This window comes from Pseudorasbora parva, chromosome 11, assembly GCF_024679245.1.
Source record: "Pseudorasbora parva isolate DD20220531a chromosome 11, ASM2467924v1, whole genome shotgun sequence".
In the NCBI taxonomy this organism is placed as follows: domain Eukaryota; kingdom Metazoa; phylum Chordata; class Actinopteri; order Cypriniformes; family Gobionidae; genus Pseudorasbora; species Pseudorasbora parva.
In genome coordinates this window covers 40,785,849-40,804,997 of record NC_090182.1, presented here as the reverse complement: position 1 = coordinate 40,804,997, position 19,149 = coordinate 40,785,849, and the positions used below count along the sequence as shown (strand labels likewise).

General features: G+C 41.2%; 1 protein-coding gene across 1 annotated transcript; it reads right to left on the bottom strand.

Moving 5' to 3' along the window:
* Positions 1 to 274: 274 nt before the first annotated feature.
* On the bottom strand, positions 275 to 9,746 carry LOC137093203 (pregnancy zone protein-like). Its single transcript, XM_067457965.1, has 34 exons — positions 9,590 to 9,746; positions 8,951 to 9,134; positions 8,724 to 8,880; positions 8,584 to 8,636; positions 8,441 to 8,461; positions 8,185 to 8,350; positions 8,019 to 8,103; positions 7,830 to 7,944; positions 7,641 to 7,761; positions 7,440 to 7,549; positions 7,171 to 7,341; positions 6,867 to 7,090; positions 6,597 to 6,810; positions 6,373 to 6,522; positions 5,821 to 5,976; positions 5,661 to 5,736; positions 5,270 to 5,450; positions 4,957 to 5,182; positions 3,733 to 3,856; positions 3,540 to 3,661; positions 3,411 to 3,462; positions 3,234 to 3,317; positions 2,946 to 3,122; positions 2,779 to 2,854; positions 2,545 to 2,701; positions 1,992 to 2,066; positions 1,746 to 1,908; positions 1,488 to 1,672; positions 1,196 to 1,417; positions 1,005 to 1,126; positions 812 to 893; positions 642 to 725; positions 457 to 562; positions 275 to 374 (listed from the first exon to the last, which is right to left on the bottom strand). Exons 1-34 carry the CDS (start codon positions 9,670 to 9,672, stop codon positions 298 to 300), a joined length of 4,401 nt encoding a protein of 1,466 aa, XP_067314066.1. The 5' UTR covers positions 9,673 to 9,746; the 3' UTR covers positions 275 to 297.
* Positions 9,747 to 19,149: the final 9,403 nt, after the last annotated feature.

Below are 19,149 nucleotides of genomic sequence, written 5' to 3'. Positions count from 1 at the left end.
TGAAAAGCCACACTTTAAGTCCAGCTATTGAATCAAAATGTGGTAACATTACACAACCCTTACTGTATGAATTACTGATCAATAGTTGGTCAATTTGTGTTAAATGAAATTGTCTGTTGTTGCGGTCACCTTAAGAGCTGCATGTATCCAAATAACGTACATTTATATTAATAAAAATGCTTCTCTCAGAGTCACTGAGTAGTAACCCTTGATACAGTCTCATATTATTACCTTCTTGCTTATAGCAAAACAAGACAAATAAAATGGAAAAGACTGACTGTATAAAAGCAGTTTTATTTAAGCCATGTTTCTTGCAGCCAGTACCGAATCAACAGAAGGACAGGGAGATGTGTAGGTAGTCTCAAACGCATCACCTGAGAGAGGAACATAAAAATGAGCTGGATCATGGTCAGTAAATTCAGTCAGAGCAGAGCATGATTAGGGATGAAAGCGTACTTGTCTGATAGTAGTCATAAACACTGATGACCGCTGGCTTGAGATTATTCACTGGAAGGACCCGTTTCAGCTGAAGAGTGTAACTCATGGGGACTCCTTTGGGAACCTGTGAGACAGAAACTATAAACAGCAGCACAAACACAAGATGGCAGCTAGTGAATATACCCAGTATACAGTGGTCTCACCCCTTTCAGATACACTAGGACATGATCATCATCAGCATCAACTCGCTCCACTAGCGGGGCAAACGATTGGGGTGGAGAACCAAGCTGAGGGGAAGAGACCATCATTTACAGACACAGTTACAGCTGAAGGCACTTCAAGCATCTTGGGAATAAACCTTAGACACACGAACCAGTGACGTATCTGCCACGAAGCCTGACAGGAGCTTAATGTCCACGATAACCATGTTAGTGCTTGCTTTTACACCGTTGTATCTGAATGACGTGGGAAATAAAGCGGTTTAGTCAACGGGATCAAGAACTGCTTCCTTTTGTAAGAAGAACAAACAAGAGCTGGTTTCAGGACAAAGTGAAAGGTGTTCTTACTTTACTGTGAAGTTCAACATGAGATTGGCCCCAAGCGGTTGGCAGTCTCCAGTCACTGTCGCTTCGACACTCAGTGTTTTGGTATCTTTAATGGGTGTTGGGATGTTGTAGAAACACGCAACCTACAGTACAAGTAAAGCACTAAGATTGCTGTGCAACAGAAACCATAAAAGGAAGCTGAAGATACAGACCTGCACAGACACACAAGAGGATCCTGATGCTTTAACACTATATTTGCCAGGAACGTTCTTCAGTGGCTTCTCCTGATACAGCAGCCTGTTGTCCCGATTCACGGTGAAGCTATAAGAGTCTCCACCTACCACTGATGACTGTACAGTAACGGTACTGGAGCCATCCAAACTGAAGACTTGAGCAGCATACACAGACAGGGCGTGAAGAGCCACCACTGTGTCCTGAAAACAAGCACCAGATTAAAAACTCCACTCATAAATGACTGCGCTCATGTTTGGTAGTCACAGGCACCTGGGTGGATGAGAAGCCTCCATAAGGATTCTGCTGGGTCACCAGCCAGTTGACAATGCGGTTAGAATAGGCCAGAGTAGCTGTCGTAAGAGGCTGCTCAGTGAGAAGCGCTAGCAGCACGTAAGAGCTGATCTCCACTGCCAGAGTATCACCAGATGTCGTCTGAGACCAATGAAGCTTAATGCCTTCATTAAGGATGAGACAGATGGGATAAAAGTACTCGATATAAAATGTTTTTAAAAAGCTGGTAAATCTTACCTTCAGAAATGGCACGGTTGTTCAAAGCATTTAAAAGCTGTGATCGAGTGGCGGTCTCTCCAGCCAGACTGAAGGTGTAAGCCAGCAGAGCCATGGCATAAGTGTTTCCCAGGTTCCCAACAACAGGCCTCAAGCAGGACAGCGCGTTGGTAATGACGGGATCCTGAAAGCAAAACAGATCAGACAACAGCCAGAGCAGGAAAGTCATCTGCAAGGAGCTCATACAAATACTGGAGAGATTTTTACTGTAACAGGAACGCCTAGTTCAAGCAGCGATGCAACAACGTAGGCAGTCATGGTCACACTGTCACCAACTCCACCCTGAAACACACCAGCAAATTTGACTTAGAAGAACGAGAACACAGTCTACTGGTTAGAGCTGCATGAATCTGGATAAACTGAGTCACAAGTTACTGAATTACCCAAGTACACATGTCCAGATAACAAGCTATAGTTTAAACGACTGAAGCTGATCATCTTTACACGGCAGCTGCTCTCTCTGGAGCAGCTGCAGTGCAAACAGATTGGAATGTTGCTGTGATGATCAGGCTTTAAACCAAAGATTTTAGGGATTTACGTTTCCCATCACAAGTGTCAGCGGAGCAGCCGGTTTATTTGCCCGTGTGACACCGACTCTCATTAACATGGGCCGTAACAAGACGCTCATGTTCCTGATGTGAAACAGCCATAATAGACAGCAGAGTTGACATTTTGGAAGATCGAATGTGTCGTACTCAAGAGCGTCAAACGATTAGTCGTGCAGCTCTAGTTGGAGCACATTAAGAAACATGTAACGTACCTTCATTTCATTGTGGTGCAAAGTTCCCTGCTGCACGAAACAGCCGTCCGAACCCTGCGTGCTGATCAACCAAGCCCTTGCAGTCTGCAGGACATTTGGATCAATGAAGATAAATTGCCTCGCTAGACCAAAAGACCTCAGGACAAAGGCGGTCAACCTGGCCGTGGAGATCACGTGACGTCAAACTGAGTTTACAAACCACTGGTGACAGATTATACACAGCATGAAACTCACCATGTATTGGATTCATCATAACCAAAGGTGCTGTATGAACCATCATTGTGTCTGTAGTTCAGTTCTCGTTGGTATCCTGATTAGGTCAAAAGCCACATGTAAATTGATCAGGACAGGAGTTAAACAGTCTGACATGCCAAAGAGCAAGTGGATTTGGTCATCCATACCACTCTGAAGGTAGCCCGTGGCGGTCTCTCTAATGGCTGCGGTGAGTTGACCGGTGACCTTCAGGTACAGCAGGATGTAAATATTGGGAGCAAGAACAATCATATTCTGTTCGCCACAGCCATATGGCATCTTTAACAACCCATCTAGATTCTTCAGTGCACGACCCATTATATCCCCTACAAGAGGAGAAGCATAAGGCCCACATCAGAAACAAGGTTATTCTGCCAAACATCCCCTGACAGTTTCTACTCAATAATTAAAAACCACAAATAAAATAAAGACTTTACCAAGGACTGAAACAGAGCATCTAGCTGATCCCTGAATCACACTTTTTGGAAACGTCAGAGTCACATCTTCAGAAAGAACATTTCCTGTAGACCGAACAGAAAGGAGCAGTATTGAGCACTAGGCTAATGTTTGGCTGTAAAGGGAATATGTTTGGGAATCATTGAGTGCAAACAAACCCTTTGGACACAGTAACCAACTCTTGGTGTTTGTCCTTTCAACTCCTTCAGGCTATTAAAGCAACAAACCACGTCAGTAAAGCAGCATGAGCTCCATGATCAAACTCCAGAAGGCTGTTTAACACTTACAAGGACAAGTAGACTTCGAGTGACAACATCAATGCGTCCTCTCGTCGGCACGGTCACGGCTTCAGTGCCACATCGAGTCCGGGATGGCTCAGCTGAAGCACTGACAGTCACATTGACGGCTCCTGTAGGTGACAGACAAGTAGTGAGCAACACCACACACACCAAATTTAGAAACAGACAGTACAAAACTGACCGAGAACCGAAGCTGAGAGGACCCATTTGAAGGTCTCTCTCCCATTGGCACAAAGACAGGACAAATATGGATCAGCATATGGTTTAAGAGAGTAGTTTGTGGACAAAGCTGGAGTCAGTTTAACCTGCCAAAGAAACACATGGAACCAAGACATGACCTTCTCTATTTAGCTTCAGTTGTAGGATTTGGAGGCAAAGCCAAAACAAATGAACTTCAATTTGATTCATTCAAAAATTCCACACAAACCCACTCCTGACCCAAATTGACAATCTAGGACCATAAGTGAAGTGGGCTCCATGAAGACTGAGTGTAACCATCAAATGGATGATTTGTACCAGCCAAGGCACACTTTCATTGCATGTATCCGTTCAAAATTCAGAAGACTGCTTGACTGAAATCCGTGCAAGACGTATGACTTATTCAAGTGTCTAAACGGTTCTCTGTACTCTATGCTTGGGGTGAGAAGTTGAGACCACAGATAATGTGAAATTTATTGTGAGCCACCTCAGCAGATGTCAGGCCACCAGACACCACTTCCCAGAGAAAAAGAGAACCCCACTGAAGTACTTCAAACGCAATTAATACTTCCAGATTCTAATTTAACTGATGCATGGATTGAAAAGTGGAATAACCTCACCTAAGCAATAGGAGGGTTAAAGTACTGATTGATTCATCCAGGGCATGCCTTAAGTGCTAGAAACTGGGGATTATCATTCATTAACTCATCCTTTCCTTTTTCTTTCTGCAACTTGTGTAAATGCGAGTGTACCTGCCTGCGATATTGATTTATTCTAATAGTTGTTTGCATTTAAAGTAGTGTTCTGGTGTCATACACTTACCAATTTAATGTCTTAACCTGCTGATTTTACGTTACCTTGCAATTAAATTGTGAACATTAATATCCAAACAATAGTGAAAACCCCAAGTTAAGTCATGCCCCGTTCAGAGGAGTACTGACAAGTCATTTGTTCAGCCATAAATAAGTGACTCTTTCAAAACTCTATAAATAATTCCCTTCTAGATGAAACTGACCAGTTTTCCCCTTACATCAGGGGTGTCAAACCCTGCTCCTGCAAGGTTTAGCTCCAGCCAAAAATAAACACAGCTAAATTATGGCCTTCAGGTGTATTGAGGCAAGTTGAAGCTAAACTCTGCAGGACAGTGGCCCTACAGGACTGAATTTGGCCTGACATTTTACACAGAAATAAAAAAACCATGACAGACCATTATGCATTTGGACAGATAGCTGAAGACTGTGGCCTTCAGATCAAAAGACTCCCCACGGACGATGGAGTATGGCAGGGAGAGCTCCAGGAAGAAGGGCTGGAAGACCGTCAGCAGAGCAGGAGGTGCCAGACCAAAACCTTTGGAAGACAGGCAGAACGCCTCCGTCTCCCATGTGGTGATGGTGTCTGGAACTGTGAGGGGAACTTGTGTAGATCCAGTGGATCTGAAGGACAGCAGACAAATAGTTAAAAAAAAAAAAAAAAAAAAGCTGGATGAGTAGCTTTAGGAGCAAACAAGACGCTCAACTAACCCCACTTGAGCAAGCTGCCAGAGCCAGGTTTCTGGAAAGTAAGTCCTGACAGTCATTTCAGGAGCAGAAAGGGAGTCCTCTTTTGGAGGAGCCATCAGTCTCGCCATTGCTAGTACTGGAGCAGCAGTTGCTTCTGCCATCATCATCATCTCCTCTACACGAGGACCACGGAAAAACACCACTGAAAGAGAAGCAATTTTACACTGATTTACTCTGAACTGTCAATGTCTGCAGAATAAACATGGGGTTTCAAAACCAACCTCATGGCATTAATGCATAACAAAAAAAAATAATTTCTCAAGAAAAAAAGGGAGGTTATTCCTCTTAAGTCAATGCCAGTTCAGCACATGCAGAAGGAATTTATGGAAGTAGCATGTCTGCATAGACCTACTGTCAGGGAATCTGGGATACAGCTGGCATGGAGGGGCTCGTACAGCAAGATTTGTTGCGACCTTCATTCCCAGGCTCTGTCAGAGTCAAATTCAAAAAAGGACTTAAAGTCACTGATGCTGTATCATTCAGTGGCTAAAAGGTCATGAGTTCTTTTGTACCTTGAAGGTTGTGTAAGCTTGATTTGTAGAAACAGTGTTGCGAGCTATACGAATGGGCAGAATATCAAAACGGGGTCGAATATCAAAACACGGTGGTTCATCCGAAATGCTGTAAGGATAACCTGATAGCGATTGCACTGGGAGCAAGTCAAACACCTGTGAAAAAGAAAGTTTATACAGCACTTGCTTCTGGAAAAGTTAACCAAATGCATTGTTTTAATAACATTAGATGTGTAACCCCTCGTGGTCAAACAGCCCACTCCAAGCGGGACTCGAATGCTCTAACAAGGAGTCTAAAGGCTGCAATCTCTAGTGTCAGTCGCTAGAGCATCTTGAGATCAGAGTGAGGTTTACTCACACAGGAACTACTATCTGGCCTCTGTTAGAGATGTACACTAAAACTTCCTATAATTCAATCATTTAAAAAAAAAAAAAAAAAAAAAAAAAAAGGATAGGTTTGTCAAATTGAGTCAGCAGCATTACTCACATTCTAAAGAAACCTAAAATCAAGCAAAACCAACAAGAAACATCAAATCAGCAGCACATGGATACCATTTTGGCACTCAGACGTCTTCCCGGCTCCATGATCCGGACACTCTGATCTACAGCACTGATGCCACACAGAGATCCAGCTTGAGCAGAGACAGTCAGAACATTTCCCTCAGCAGGAACGGCTCTATCAGGAGAGAACTGTAGAGACACCTGAAACGAGGACCACACGCTGTAGGGCACATCACTCCCCACTTGAAGCCAAAAGACACCAGTGCACATCATACCTGGTTTTGGAGACACATTTCTGTCTCAAAAGACACACTAGCAGCAACTACAGTCTCACTGGGCAGAACGCAGTAGGCCAGAATCTGCACTGCTGGAGCCATAGAGACACTGACAGACAGTTGGAAAGACACAGAGCCACTTGTGACGGTATTAGAAGCCCCAGCACTGACTCTCTGAAATCCATGGAGGACTATCACTCCTCTGGACAAGACCTGACGGAAGACAAATGGGTGCATAAAATACACTGGACAGGCAAAAGCAGTTAATAAATAAATCTTATGTCAGCATTGTAGTCACCAGTTTCTCCAACAAAAGAATACTTCACGGTCACTGGAAACACAGCACCACATTGGAGCGGCTGCGCGAGCGTCACTATAGTCAGTTCACTAGACGATGGGTTGTCAGAAGCGGGTTGGAGAAGCTGAACAACCCTCCTATCTGTAGTGAAGTATGGTGATTTGTAGCTATAAACAACCGCTGGAGTCACACTTGCCTGGGGAACAAATGAACAGAATCAGTTTCTTACAAGTGAGAAATCACTTCGTGTCACAAAATATAAAGGGCAAATCATACCACCAGACTGAGACCAGCTTTAGGGAGAGCAGCGGTGTTGAGGGAGAACGTGGCCATTCCGTTCTGGTTTGTGGTCAGATTCAGCAGCAGTTTGTTGGGCCAGCTGTTACCATCCAGGAGGTACACCGCTTTGTTCATGATGGGTGTACCATCAAAACTAGACACTGATATCTGTTAGGAATGATCAAGGTTAGGAAAGGGAACCAATGTGAAAGCTTCTGCAACCAGGGATTTAAAAAAAAAAAAAAAAAAAAAAAAAAAAAAGGTACCTTTCCATAAATTGTTAATCCAGGTTCAAAATAATCTGGGAGGTCCACAAAGGTGACCTTGCCAACTTCGAATGTAATGGACACTGTAGCAGATTTTGACATCTCTACATCTAGGGCCAAAAAAAGGGGAAAAAAAAAAACACTGGCTAACCACATCAACTTCATACATGTACTGTTGGTTTAGATAAGCCAATATCTCACCTGTTCCCTCCTCAGTGACATTCACATTTACAAGAAATGTGTCTTGCATATTATATTCAAATTTGGCGTTGAAAAACTCTGACACAGCAACAGTAACGGAGGCACAGCCCGTGGCATTCATCTGGTAGAAAAAGAGTCAAATTTAAGAACAAGCAGGAGACACCCTCCACTGTAAGGCAGGAGTCACACCTTTGCGGTTTTATTCAGACACAGACGGGTCACATTAGGAACCACAACATATGGCTGGGGATCACGGCACACTTCCACCAACGCTTGACCAGGTACAGGTTGGCCATACGTGTATCTGGGAAATGAGTCACAGGGAACAAGATCAAGAACTGACCAACCACAAGACGAGAGAATGAAAGCCTCACTCACTTGGCACAAGCCTCAACCTTCAGTCCCACATCTCCAACACTGTACATCTGTGGTGCATTCACAGTCACGTCAAACTTGGGCAAAACTAAACCAGAAACGAAACTCTTTAGATTAAAGACCTCAGATATTTCATTGAACTGCTGCACATTATACATGCACAACCTACCGTATTTTTTCACCTCAAAAACTTGGGAGATCATTCGGTCATCAATAAAAGCCTTTAGTGTGTACATCCCTATCTGAGCCTCTGGGTTTAACTCGTGAGAAAGCTGCAGTATCCACTGCGTTGAGGAAACGTTTGTCCACTGACCAATCCGGTTATTATTATTGTCCTATTAAAACAATTAACAGCTCAGAAACAGCAAACATACAAAAAGCTTAATTGGTGCCATTCAAAGACTTGCACTGGAACAAATTCTTACCTCCAGCACCACCAGACTGTACTGCAAGGACAGACAGAAAGGATAGGCATTTAAAAAGGAAACATTGACGCTGCGGTCATTAAAGAGTGCAAAACTGCATGTATTTTTGTTATTTGCACAGTTTGTTCATGGTCAAGTCTTACCATCTGATCAAATGGCACAAATCTGGGATCCATGGTGACAACTCTGAAATTCACTGAAGAAGACAGCAGTAAATGCTCATTGTGTCATGCACTTGATGATCAGAACTAGAATATTCAACCAAGAGTCATGCACTGCTCACCCGTTTGTCCTGGATTGTAGATGGGTTTATCTGTTTGGATGAAGGTCAGTGGCAGGTAACGTCTGAACATGACTTTCCTCTCTTCGGTCGCTCTGAAGACCTGCCCTTGAACTTCCACCTTTAGCTTCTGCACAGATTCGCCATCTACTCGAGGAGCCTGTAGAGAAACACAGTTAACACTCTCAAAAAAATAAACTGACAAGAAAAAGCCACACCTCATAACAGACCTGGAAACTAAAGCAGCTGTGAAACGGCTTAGACGAAACCTGCTGCACAAGTTGAATTGTCTCATTTGTGTCATCAAGCAGAGAAACTGTCATCGTGAGACTCTCTTGAGGTTTCAGAAGGGTGATGCATAATTTGGCAGTAGATTCAGACTCAATCACAGCAGGAAAAGTCACCATGAATAACCTGTGAAAACATCATGAAGTTTAGATTCAGTGGCCAGAGGGAAACGAGTAAGAACACGTACATGTTGGTTGAACGGTCATATAAAGGGGCTGCCAGGTCTCTTCATAATGGCCAATTAAAAATAGCCAAAAGTGACTCTGTAGGCAGGTGGGTTGACATGGGCAGATGGGGTGTTAGATCTTCACGATTCTGGATGAACAGAAACAGTTTGTTCCTGATAGAGAGCACGAGTCTGAACAGATAACTATTCACAAATCAGACTAGTCTATTTGAGACATGGAGGACTCTGACAGACAGACAGAACTGATTTCGGAGAGGAGGACTGCATTAAAGTTAACTCAAGATTGACATGCAATGTTATTTGCATCAGTACAGCGCTTTTGGGATTTATGGCCAAACTATTTCTGAACATAGAACTGTGGTCCTTACTGCCACTTAAAGCGCATGCTACTCACGGCCCTGAGGTCTGTCCATCAACAGCAACGAGGAGAAGGGCTAAAATGAGCCCTTTCCAAACACAAATCTCCCTCACAGCCATGAAGAGCAGTCATCCAAGACCAGACCGAACTCAAGCGTCTCTTTCAGAAACCCTGCCGCAGGGCACTTTTTTACAGCTTCAAACTGCTCTACAGCTTAAGTTCTCAATCCTGCACTGATGGCAGCGTTATTGAACTGCTCTTATTAATTGGGATCAGGTTGATTAAGCACTCACAGGCAATCAGGCCGTCTTTAGGGCAGAGCCCCGCTAGTCTAATCACTGGTGCTGCGTTTCATAAGGTGTGTTCGACATCGGCTGCGGCTAGATGCATGCCATCGGTGAGAGTAGCCAAGTGCGGGTGGGAAGGAGTTGCAAACGAAGACGTTAAGTCTGACACTTTCTACCTCCCGCAGTGACGCTTGCGCTGTTTGCAAACTTTATCACTGCTGAAGTTAAATAAATGCACTATTTCTCAAATACACCGATGTTTCAAATTACATTTTCATTCAATACTTTATGTACTGCTTAATAAAGCGTCTATTTGGACAAGATTAAAGTTCAACATGTAAACCTACACTATCAATGAAGTGTTGTCAACGGTTTTTATCAGTTTTAGTTTGATAAACATGAGAATATAAGTTACATCGTGACTACATGAAAAGAGGTTTTTCTGTTATAAATAAATGATTTGTGAGCATTAGTGTAACGTAAGATTTTAGAGTAAAGAAGATAAAAACACAAGAAGATGAATTTAGATTTATGTATTAATGATTTAATTTCAATAAACTGGGATGTAATACCCAATGTTCAGGATGCATGGGATTTTTTATATTCAGAGTTTACTAGAGTACTTGATAAACATGCTCCATGGAATATATCAAAGTTTAAGGGAAAACATTTACCTTGGATAAATGCAGAATTTATAAGTCTTTTTAGACAGAGAGATAAGGCCTGGACTAAATTCCTTAAGACAAGAACAAAAGAAAACTGGGAATATTATAGATCCTTAAGAAATCTATCAAAAACTATGACTTGTAACGCTAAATGTAACTATTATAAAGTTACATTTATAACTAAAAATGTACATTTATAACTAAAAATGATGATGTTTCCAATGGAGGCTAACGATTGGCGGGTGAAGGTCGCTGCGGGGCAAAGGGATTTGGGCAAAGGGATTTTATTCCAATTCCTCATTATCTGACTCCATTTAATCATAATTTCGAATTTAGGTTAGAATGCCTATTGGTTATTTGGTTATTATATTTAATAGTTCAACTACACATTTAATTATTCCATTTAACCCTTTGTTGAAATTATACCCAACCTGAATAATTCCAGAGCAAGTCAGAATCAGTCAAAGTGTAACAATTTATTAACAGTCGGGTAAATGTATAAAGCCAATTACATAATCAATTCAAAGGTAATCCATATATAACATCAAATACTCTGAAGTAAAGAATGAAATATATACCTGACCTGAAAATTACATAATCTTATTATGAGATGCTATCTTGAGACGTCCAGCATTACGGGCTGACCTGTTTAAAGTGTCAAGCCCCGATCTCTTTGCAACATTCCCTTAAATACCCAGAAACAAATGCACAAACTCTTTCAAATGTAAACACGAGTTCACAATGGGAATTTGCATTAATCAAGTCCTATAGACTTGTATTGATGCAAAGGATGCAAATGTATGTTTGAAAAAAGATGGCCGCGCCGGGTGTGGCAGGGATAGCTGCAGCATTTTTTGCTTATGCACTGCTTACAAACACCTTTTTTTACACAGAAACTAGTCAAATTCTGAATGACTCTTATTCTAACAGCACAACTAAACCTTTATCAGTGGACTTTGTGATAATCAAAGTCACCAAACATCTTGGACTTGGAAAACATGTCCTGGCCGCTACTTTCATTCCTTCACATTTGTATGAAGAAACTAGAAAGCACTACAAATCGGCACTCAAGCCGCAACAGAGCCTCGCACTAGTAATCACCATCTGCCTTTTGCTGTCCGGGGACATCCACCAATGCCCCGGTCCGACAAATGGTTCAATATCAGATAGTCACCATATCATCACATCCAACTATTGCAGGAGTATCCCAAGAAACAGGGATCAGTGTTTGGATGTGGTCACTGGTTGGGCGGATCCGTCGGGGATTGGCGGCGGCGGGTCTGCCGGCTTCGCTGCGCTGCCCCCTCTGCCGTGTGGGATGCCCTTGTCGGTTGGATGTTTGGACGAGGACTCCTTCCGGGATGGCCGGGGAGCGTCGTTTCACCGGAGTCCATCGTGCACATTGAGCTGTGCCGTGGGAGCCTCGGTGGGGTCGGCGCGAGGGAGTGTTGTCGGCAGTCAACAATTTGATAAGGATCTTACCGGAGCGGCCGGCTGTCAGTCCCTATCTAAGTTACATCGGCAAGTAAAGTTTGAGCTCCATCTTCTCTCTCCTTTGGGAACCATGTAACAGTTGATAGCGCAGAATAACAATACAAACAGGAACAATAGAAACAGGAAACTGCCAAATCCAGCGATAATAAAACACCGGAAACTTGGGGTATTTCAGACAGTTAATAACTCCAAATTAATCTGGGACTCAAGATTTAAGCCGAAAGGCATTCTATGTGCACATTTAAATATAAGAAGTATCACGTTAAAAAGTGATCAAGTCCGCCACCTATTAACTGATTCTAACATTGACTTTTTATGCCTTTCTGAGACATGGCTTAAGGACACTTCACCTTCTGCAATAATATCTATACCTGGTTATAAAATGTTTCGTAAAGATAGACAGGGTTCTAAGGGAGGAGGGGTCATGATTTATGCCAAGGACACTTTTAACTGTAATGAAATTCATGTCATAGATGAGAATGATTTAGAATTTATTGGTTTAAATGTAACTTTGTCACCGCAAATGTCTTATATTCTTATGGTTATTTATAGACCTCCTTCTTCTAATTCAGATTTTTATGAAAAGTTGGACAGTTTATTAAAACAATTTAATCCAGCAAAAGAACTTATAATGTTAGGTGACCTGAATGTTAATTGGGAAGTTAAGCAAATCAGGAAAAACTTGAAAAACGTAATGGATAAAAAGGATATGACTCAGGTGATTAATGGCGCTACGAGAATTACAAACTCTACAAGCACTCAAATTGATTTAGTGTTTACAAATAGGCCAGAAAGGATCTTGAAATCATATAATATGCTTACTGGATTGTCTGATCACAATCTCATAATGGTCACCAGAAAATTAAATAAAAAGCGTTTCAAACATTTGCCAGCCACAGAATCCTTTAGGATACCAAAGCAGGAACAACAGAACTTCATAGATTCAACTGATGATGTAAATTGGGATGAATTACTCTCTGGCATTAACTTAGACAAGGATTGTTCTCTATTTTCTAATAGAATATAGCAAATTGTTAACCAATTTACACGGAAAATTAGATTATGAGCTAAAAAAAATGTCCTTCCATGGTTAAATGAATCGGTTCTGAAATTGATGAAAGAACGAGATCATTCCTTGAAGCTGGCTGTAAAATCAGGATATAATAGGCATCAATTTATCTCTTTAAGAAATAGAGTGGTGAGAGAAATAAGGAAATCTAAAGCTGACTTTTTTATTACTGCTTTGAAAAGTGCACGTGGAAATTCTAAAATAACCTGGCATTATATAAAAAAACTGACAGGAGAGTCCCACAAAAATAAGACAACACAAATGCGAATTGAATTAAATGGAGACATTTTGACAGAATCAAAGGTATTAGCTGATGCTTTTAACAACTACTTTATTAAATCAGTAGCAGAAATCTCTAAGAACTTTATAATAAAACAAAAAAAAGAACAATTAGTGTCTGCAACACAGTCTTTCTTCATAGCAAACATCACTGAGACTAAAGTCATTGATATAATTAAAAGATTAAAACCATCTAAGGCCAGAGATGTATTTGGTATGGACACAAACATGCTTAAAGATTTAGGATCGGCTTTGGCTACTCCGATTGCTTCTATTATTAATCAATCTATTTTCAGTGGTCATTTTCCAAAGGCCTGGAAATCTGCTATTGTTACGCCAGTTTTTAAGTCTGGTCTATCTACCTCAATGAATAACTATCGACCAATAAGCATTCTTCCGGCCATTTCTAAAATTGCTGGAAAATGGGTGGCTGAACAGATTGTCCAGTATTTAAACAGTAGCTTCCCCTCGTTTCACGCCATGCAGTTTGGTTTTTGATCCAAACACTCCACTGAAACGGCTACGTGCCTTTTTATTGAGAAGATAAAATTTTCTCTTGATAAGGGGGGAGTAGTAGGGGTGGTATTCTTGAATCTCAAGAAAGCCTTTGAAACAGTGAACCACTCAGTTCTACTGAGCAAGCTTCCACAATTTAAATTTTCTTGTGACACTGTTAGCTGGTTTGAATCCTATCTGCAAGATTGTACACAATCTGTACTAATTAACAACTGCAATTCTGAGTCGCTTAGGCTAACTACCGGGGTTCCTCAGGGCTCAATATTAGGGCCCCTCTTATTTAGCCTTTATATCAATGACTTGCCTAATGTTTGCTCTGAAGTAGAATGTTTAATGTATGCGGATGACACCGTTCTATTTGTTCATGGTCGCTCTAAAGACATTGTTGCAGATAAACTTACTAAAGCAATGATTCGTGTTACATCTTGGCTGCAGGAGAACTGCCTGCAGCTAAATATTTCGAAAACTGTATGTATGTTTCTCAGTAAAACCAATAGAGCTTCATTTAATCCTGACATAATAGTTGCTGGAGAAAAATTACGAATAGTAGATCTTGGCTTAGTAATAGCTTCACATCTCTCCTTTAAAGCCCATATTGAAAAATTATGTAAAATAATCAAGTTTAATCTTGCAAATTTCCACTCAATTCGTAATGACATGTCAAACGAAGCTGCACACATTTTTTTGCATTCCATGATTTTCAGTCACCTCAACTACTGCTTTACAAGTTGGTCTCAAGCAAGTCAGAGCGCAAAAAGACCTTTGGAAACATTGTACAAACAAGCCATTAAAATCATGGACAAAAAACCAAGGCACTATCATCACTGTGCAATTTTAAAAAAACACAGCCTTTTAGATTGGAACAGTATTTATACGTTTTTAAATTCGAATCTCATTTACAAAGTGACACATGATTTGGCACCAGCTCCTCTGGCTGAGTTCATCAGCCAAAGAAACAGTTCTGAGCGTGTTACTCGAGGCTCTGCCAGAGGAGACTGTCATCCCTCTGCGCAGGAGTGTTTTCAGTCGCACGGCCTGGTCAGTGAGGGGCGCTACAGAATGGAATTCTATACCTGAGGAGGTTAGACAGCTCAATACTTATAAGGCCTTTACAAAAAAATTGAAAATTTGGCTCATTAACACCTATGTCTGCCAACATTAAAAGTCGAGTCTATTGAGCTGTACTAGCATTGCAAGACTGGCTTTGTTCAAATATTTTATTACTTAATAAAACTAAATCTCATACTATGGTCTTTAATACAAAGCGTATGTCTAAATTAAAATCAAATAATTTAACAATAATTTGTAATGATGGCACACATATTAGTAGAGTAGATCAAATTAAATATTATGGTTGGATCCTGAACTTACTTAACCTCACATCAATTACATTCTTTGAAAAATTAATTTTGGAACAAGTGTATTGTACAGGTCGAAAACTTGATTTAGGTAAGATGATTGTTGTTATTGTTTTGGTTTGTTTTGTGTTTTGTTATTTAATGCTGAGTATTAGGACCCCCTTGAAAACGAGATGATGCATCTCAAGGGGTTTACCCTTAAAGAATAAAATTTGTTACACAATAAACACGAAACACGTGACCGCTGTCATGTGGTGAATCCGGCCAATCGTGGATCAGCTGTGTTGTCATCAGAGCTCGTGCATCCTGCTGCAGCCACCCTTGAGAATCTGCGCCGGCTATATCAGCCGGCTGCTCTCGAATCGCTCTCGTGGTACTTTGTTGAAATACAGTATTGTTCAAAATAATAGCAGTACAATGTGACTAACCAGAATAATCAAGGTTTTTCGTATATTTTTTTATTGCTACGTGGCAAACAAGTTACCAGTAGGTTCAGTAGATTCTCAGAAAACAAATGAGACCCAGCATTCATGATATGCACGCTCTTAAGGCTGTGCAATTGGGCAATTAGTTGAATTAGTTGAAAGGGGTGTGTTAAAAAAAATAGCAGTGTGGCATTCAATCACTGAGGTCATCAATTTTGTGAAGAAACAGGTGTGAATCCGGTGGCCCCTATTTAAGGATGAAGCCAACACTTGTTGAACATGCATTTGAAAGCTGAGGAAAATGGGTCGTGCAAGACATTGTTCAGAAGAACAGCGTACTTTGATTAAAAAGTTGATTAGAGAGGGGAAAACCTATAAAGAGGTGCAAAAAATGATAGGCTGTTCAGCTAAAATAATCTCCAATGCCTTAAAATGGAGAGCAAAACCAGAGAGACGTGGAAGAAAACGGAAGACAACCATCAAAATGGATAGAAGAATAACCAGAATGGCAAAGGCTCAGCCAATGATCACCTCCAGGATGATCAAAGACAGTCTGGAGTTACCTGTAAGTACTGTGACAGTTAGAAGACGTCTGTGTGAAGCTAATCTCTTTTCAAGAATCCCCCGCAAAGTCCCTCTGTTAAAAAAAAGGCATGAGCAGAAGAGGTTACAATTTGCCAAAGAACACATCAACTGGCCTAAAGAGAAATGGAGGAACATTTTGTGGACTGATGAGAGTAAAATTGTTCTTTTTGGGTCCAAGGGCCACAGGCAGTTTGTGAGACGACCCCCAAACTCTGAATTCAAGCCACAGTACACAGTGAAGACAGTGAAGCATGGAGGTGCACGCATCATGATATGGGCATGTTTCTCCTACTATGGTGTTGGGCCTATTTATCGCATACCAGGGATCATGGATCAGTTTGCATATGTTAAAATACTTGAAGAGGTCATGTTGCCCTATGCTGAAGAGGACATGCCCTTGAAACGGTTGTTTCAACAAGACAATGACCCAAAACACACTAGTAAACGGGCAAAGTCTTGGTTCCAAACCAACAAAATTAATGTTATGGAGTGGCCAGCCCAATCTCCAGACCTTAATCCAATTGAGAATTTGTGGGGTGATATCAAAAATGCTGTTTCTTAAGCAAAACCAAGAAATGTGAATGAATTGTGGAATGTTGTTAAAGAATCATGGAGTGGAATAACAGCTGAGAGGTGCCACAAGTTGGTTGACTCCATGCCACACAGATGTCAAGCAGTTTTAAAAAACTGTGGTCATACAACTAAATATTAGTTTAGTGATTCACAGGATTGCTAAATCCCAGAGGGAAAAAAAAATGTTTGTACAAAATAGTTTTGAGTTTGTACAGTCAAAGGTAGACACTGCTATTTTTTTGAACACACCCCTTTCAACTAATTGCCCAATTGCACAGCCTTAAGAGCGTGCATATCATGAATGCTGGGTCTTGTTTGTTTTCTGACAATCTGCTGAACCTACTGGTAACTTGTTTGCCACGTAGCAATTAAAAATATACTAAAAACCTTGATTATTCTGGTTAGTCACATTGTACTGATATTATTTTGAACAATACTGTACGTCACAGTCACGTGCCGTCGGCGCTGCCTCAAGTCGGACAAAATTTCTAACCGGTATGCACTACTTTAAGTCTGCCACCTATAGAACAAGCCTATAGACTGTAAAAAAATATGGACGTAGTGTCCGTGAAGTCACCCATAGGATTCCGATAAGCTGCTCTGAAACTTAAAGTAGGGGCAAGCTGAGCGTTGCCATCTTGCGAGCGAGTCGTCACTCCCGGATAACAGAAAATGGGCAAAAAGGTGAGATGTGGGCGGACGCAAAGACTATAGACGGCAAATAAATGGCTATCCTCTTGTCACTCAAAGTAACCACGCCCTTAATTATGCAGAACTTTAAGGCTTTATATAACGTAAACGAATGAGTTATAAAAAAACCTCACCCCCCTCACAGTTGTCATGAAGGGCAAAATTTGCCGTATAGGCCAAAACCACAATTTGTACAGGGCTGATGTTTTTTCTGCTGTAATGTTGGGAATTTTAACATGGGCTCAATGAGATTCTGCTCCCTTCTGGAGCCTGTCCCTAGTGGCCAGTCGATAAATTGCAGTTTACATTACTTCCTTATTGGCTTCAAGAGAGATCGCGGGAGGTTGCTGCTTGGTTCCACTCCACTTTAAGACACGCACTTGCGAACTTCCCTAAGCACTTCCCCTCGGGGGAATCCCTGCCGCCATTTTGAAGTGTGTTCCACTTCGTTTATCTGTGCTGCGTTCCAGTTCGTTTTTATTATGCCCTTCACTTGCGAACTTCCCTCCGTCTCGTTCACTCGGATGTACGTCATTGCTTACGTTGCATGAGTGCCCACTACTGGTGGAAACTTTGCAATGGACTGAACTGTAATCCACCATGGGGTTGATTTATTAATTATTTATTTCCTTTATGAAATTGCTTAATGCTGCATTCTTTATGTACATGGATGTGTTTGGGTTGTTTTAAGTTATGTTTGTAAACGTTTATAAAAATGTTGTCTATTTTTAAAGCTACACTGTGTAACTTTTTTAGTTTATTCTTAGCTAAAATCACTTAGTTCTTTCAAAAATATATGTGCTCAGTAATGTATATTTACTTCTTTCAAGTAATAATGCATTCTCGTAATTTTATAATATACCATTGAAAATACATACGTGTTGAGGGTTCGGATGGCGGTCACCATGTTGCTCCTCCATCTTGAAAGTACATTTGCCAAAGAGGGACATACCCGTAAATTCAAGCTTTGCTTTTCACGTTTTAACACTCGATGGCACTGTGTCCAATGTGAAGAGGAGGATTGCTTGAGGCTGCTATATGATGACGGAGGATCACTCTTAAGCCCCTTTCACACTGCACGTCGGACCCGCAATATTCCCAGAACATTACCGGGTCGCCTTCTGTGTGAAAGCAACCACGTCCCGGAATTGATTACCGAATTCGACCCGGGTCGGGGACCTAGTAACATTGCGGAATATGTATCAGAGTCGCCAAGGAAGCGAAAAAGAGAATTAAGACGGCAACGTCTTGACTCAACAAGACAAAAGTAAATATTGAAGTGGCCTTTCCAAGATGGAAAGAGCTCATGAGGAGCAATGATTTTAAAAAGAACGCCGACGTTGCCTGCTTTCTTCTCGACAGGTAATATTAATTCAGCCTATTTGTGTATATTGGAAGTTTTATTGTTGCTTGGCTAATTATATCATGGTGTGCTGTGCATAACACTAGAACGACGTCTAGGATAGTTTTCCTCGCGTCAATGATGAAAAAGTATTGTTTACCTTATAACATAAATCCGTGTTCTATGACGGATAACATGAGATTCATATTTTAATTGCATTCTAATTTGTTTGCCTTACGCTAGTGTTGTACAATATACAGAATAACGATAGCACTGATAAAAGTTACTTTACTAAGATTAGCTTGCATTCGTT

Coding starts and splice junctions, on each gene's coding strand:
- LOC137093203 (XM_067457965.1), bottom strand. CDS start 9,672: ATGGCTGTGAGGGAGATTTGTGTTTGGAAAGGGCTCATTTTAGCCCTT. Junction 5,451..5,660: donor GTATCCCAGATTCCCTGACA/GTAGGTCTATGC, acceptor CTTCTCTTTCAG/TGGTGTTTTTCCGTGGTCCT. Junction 3,662..3,732: donor CCTCTCAGCTTCGGTTCTCG/GTCAGTTTTGTA, acceptor TGTCACCTACAG/GAGCCGTCAATGTGACTGTC.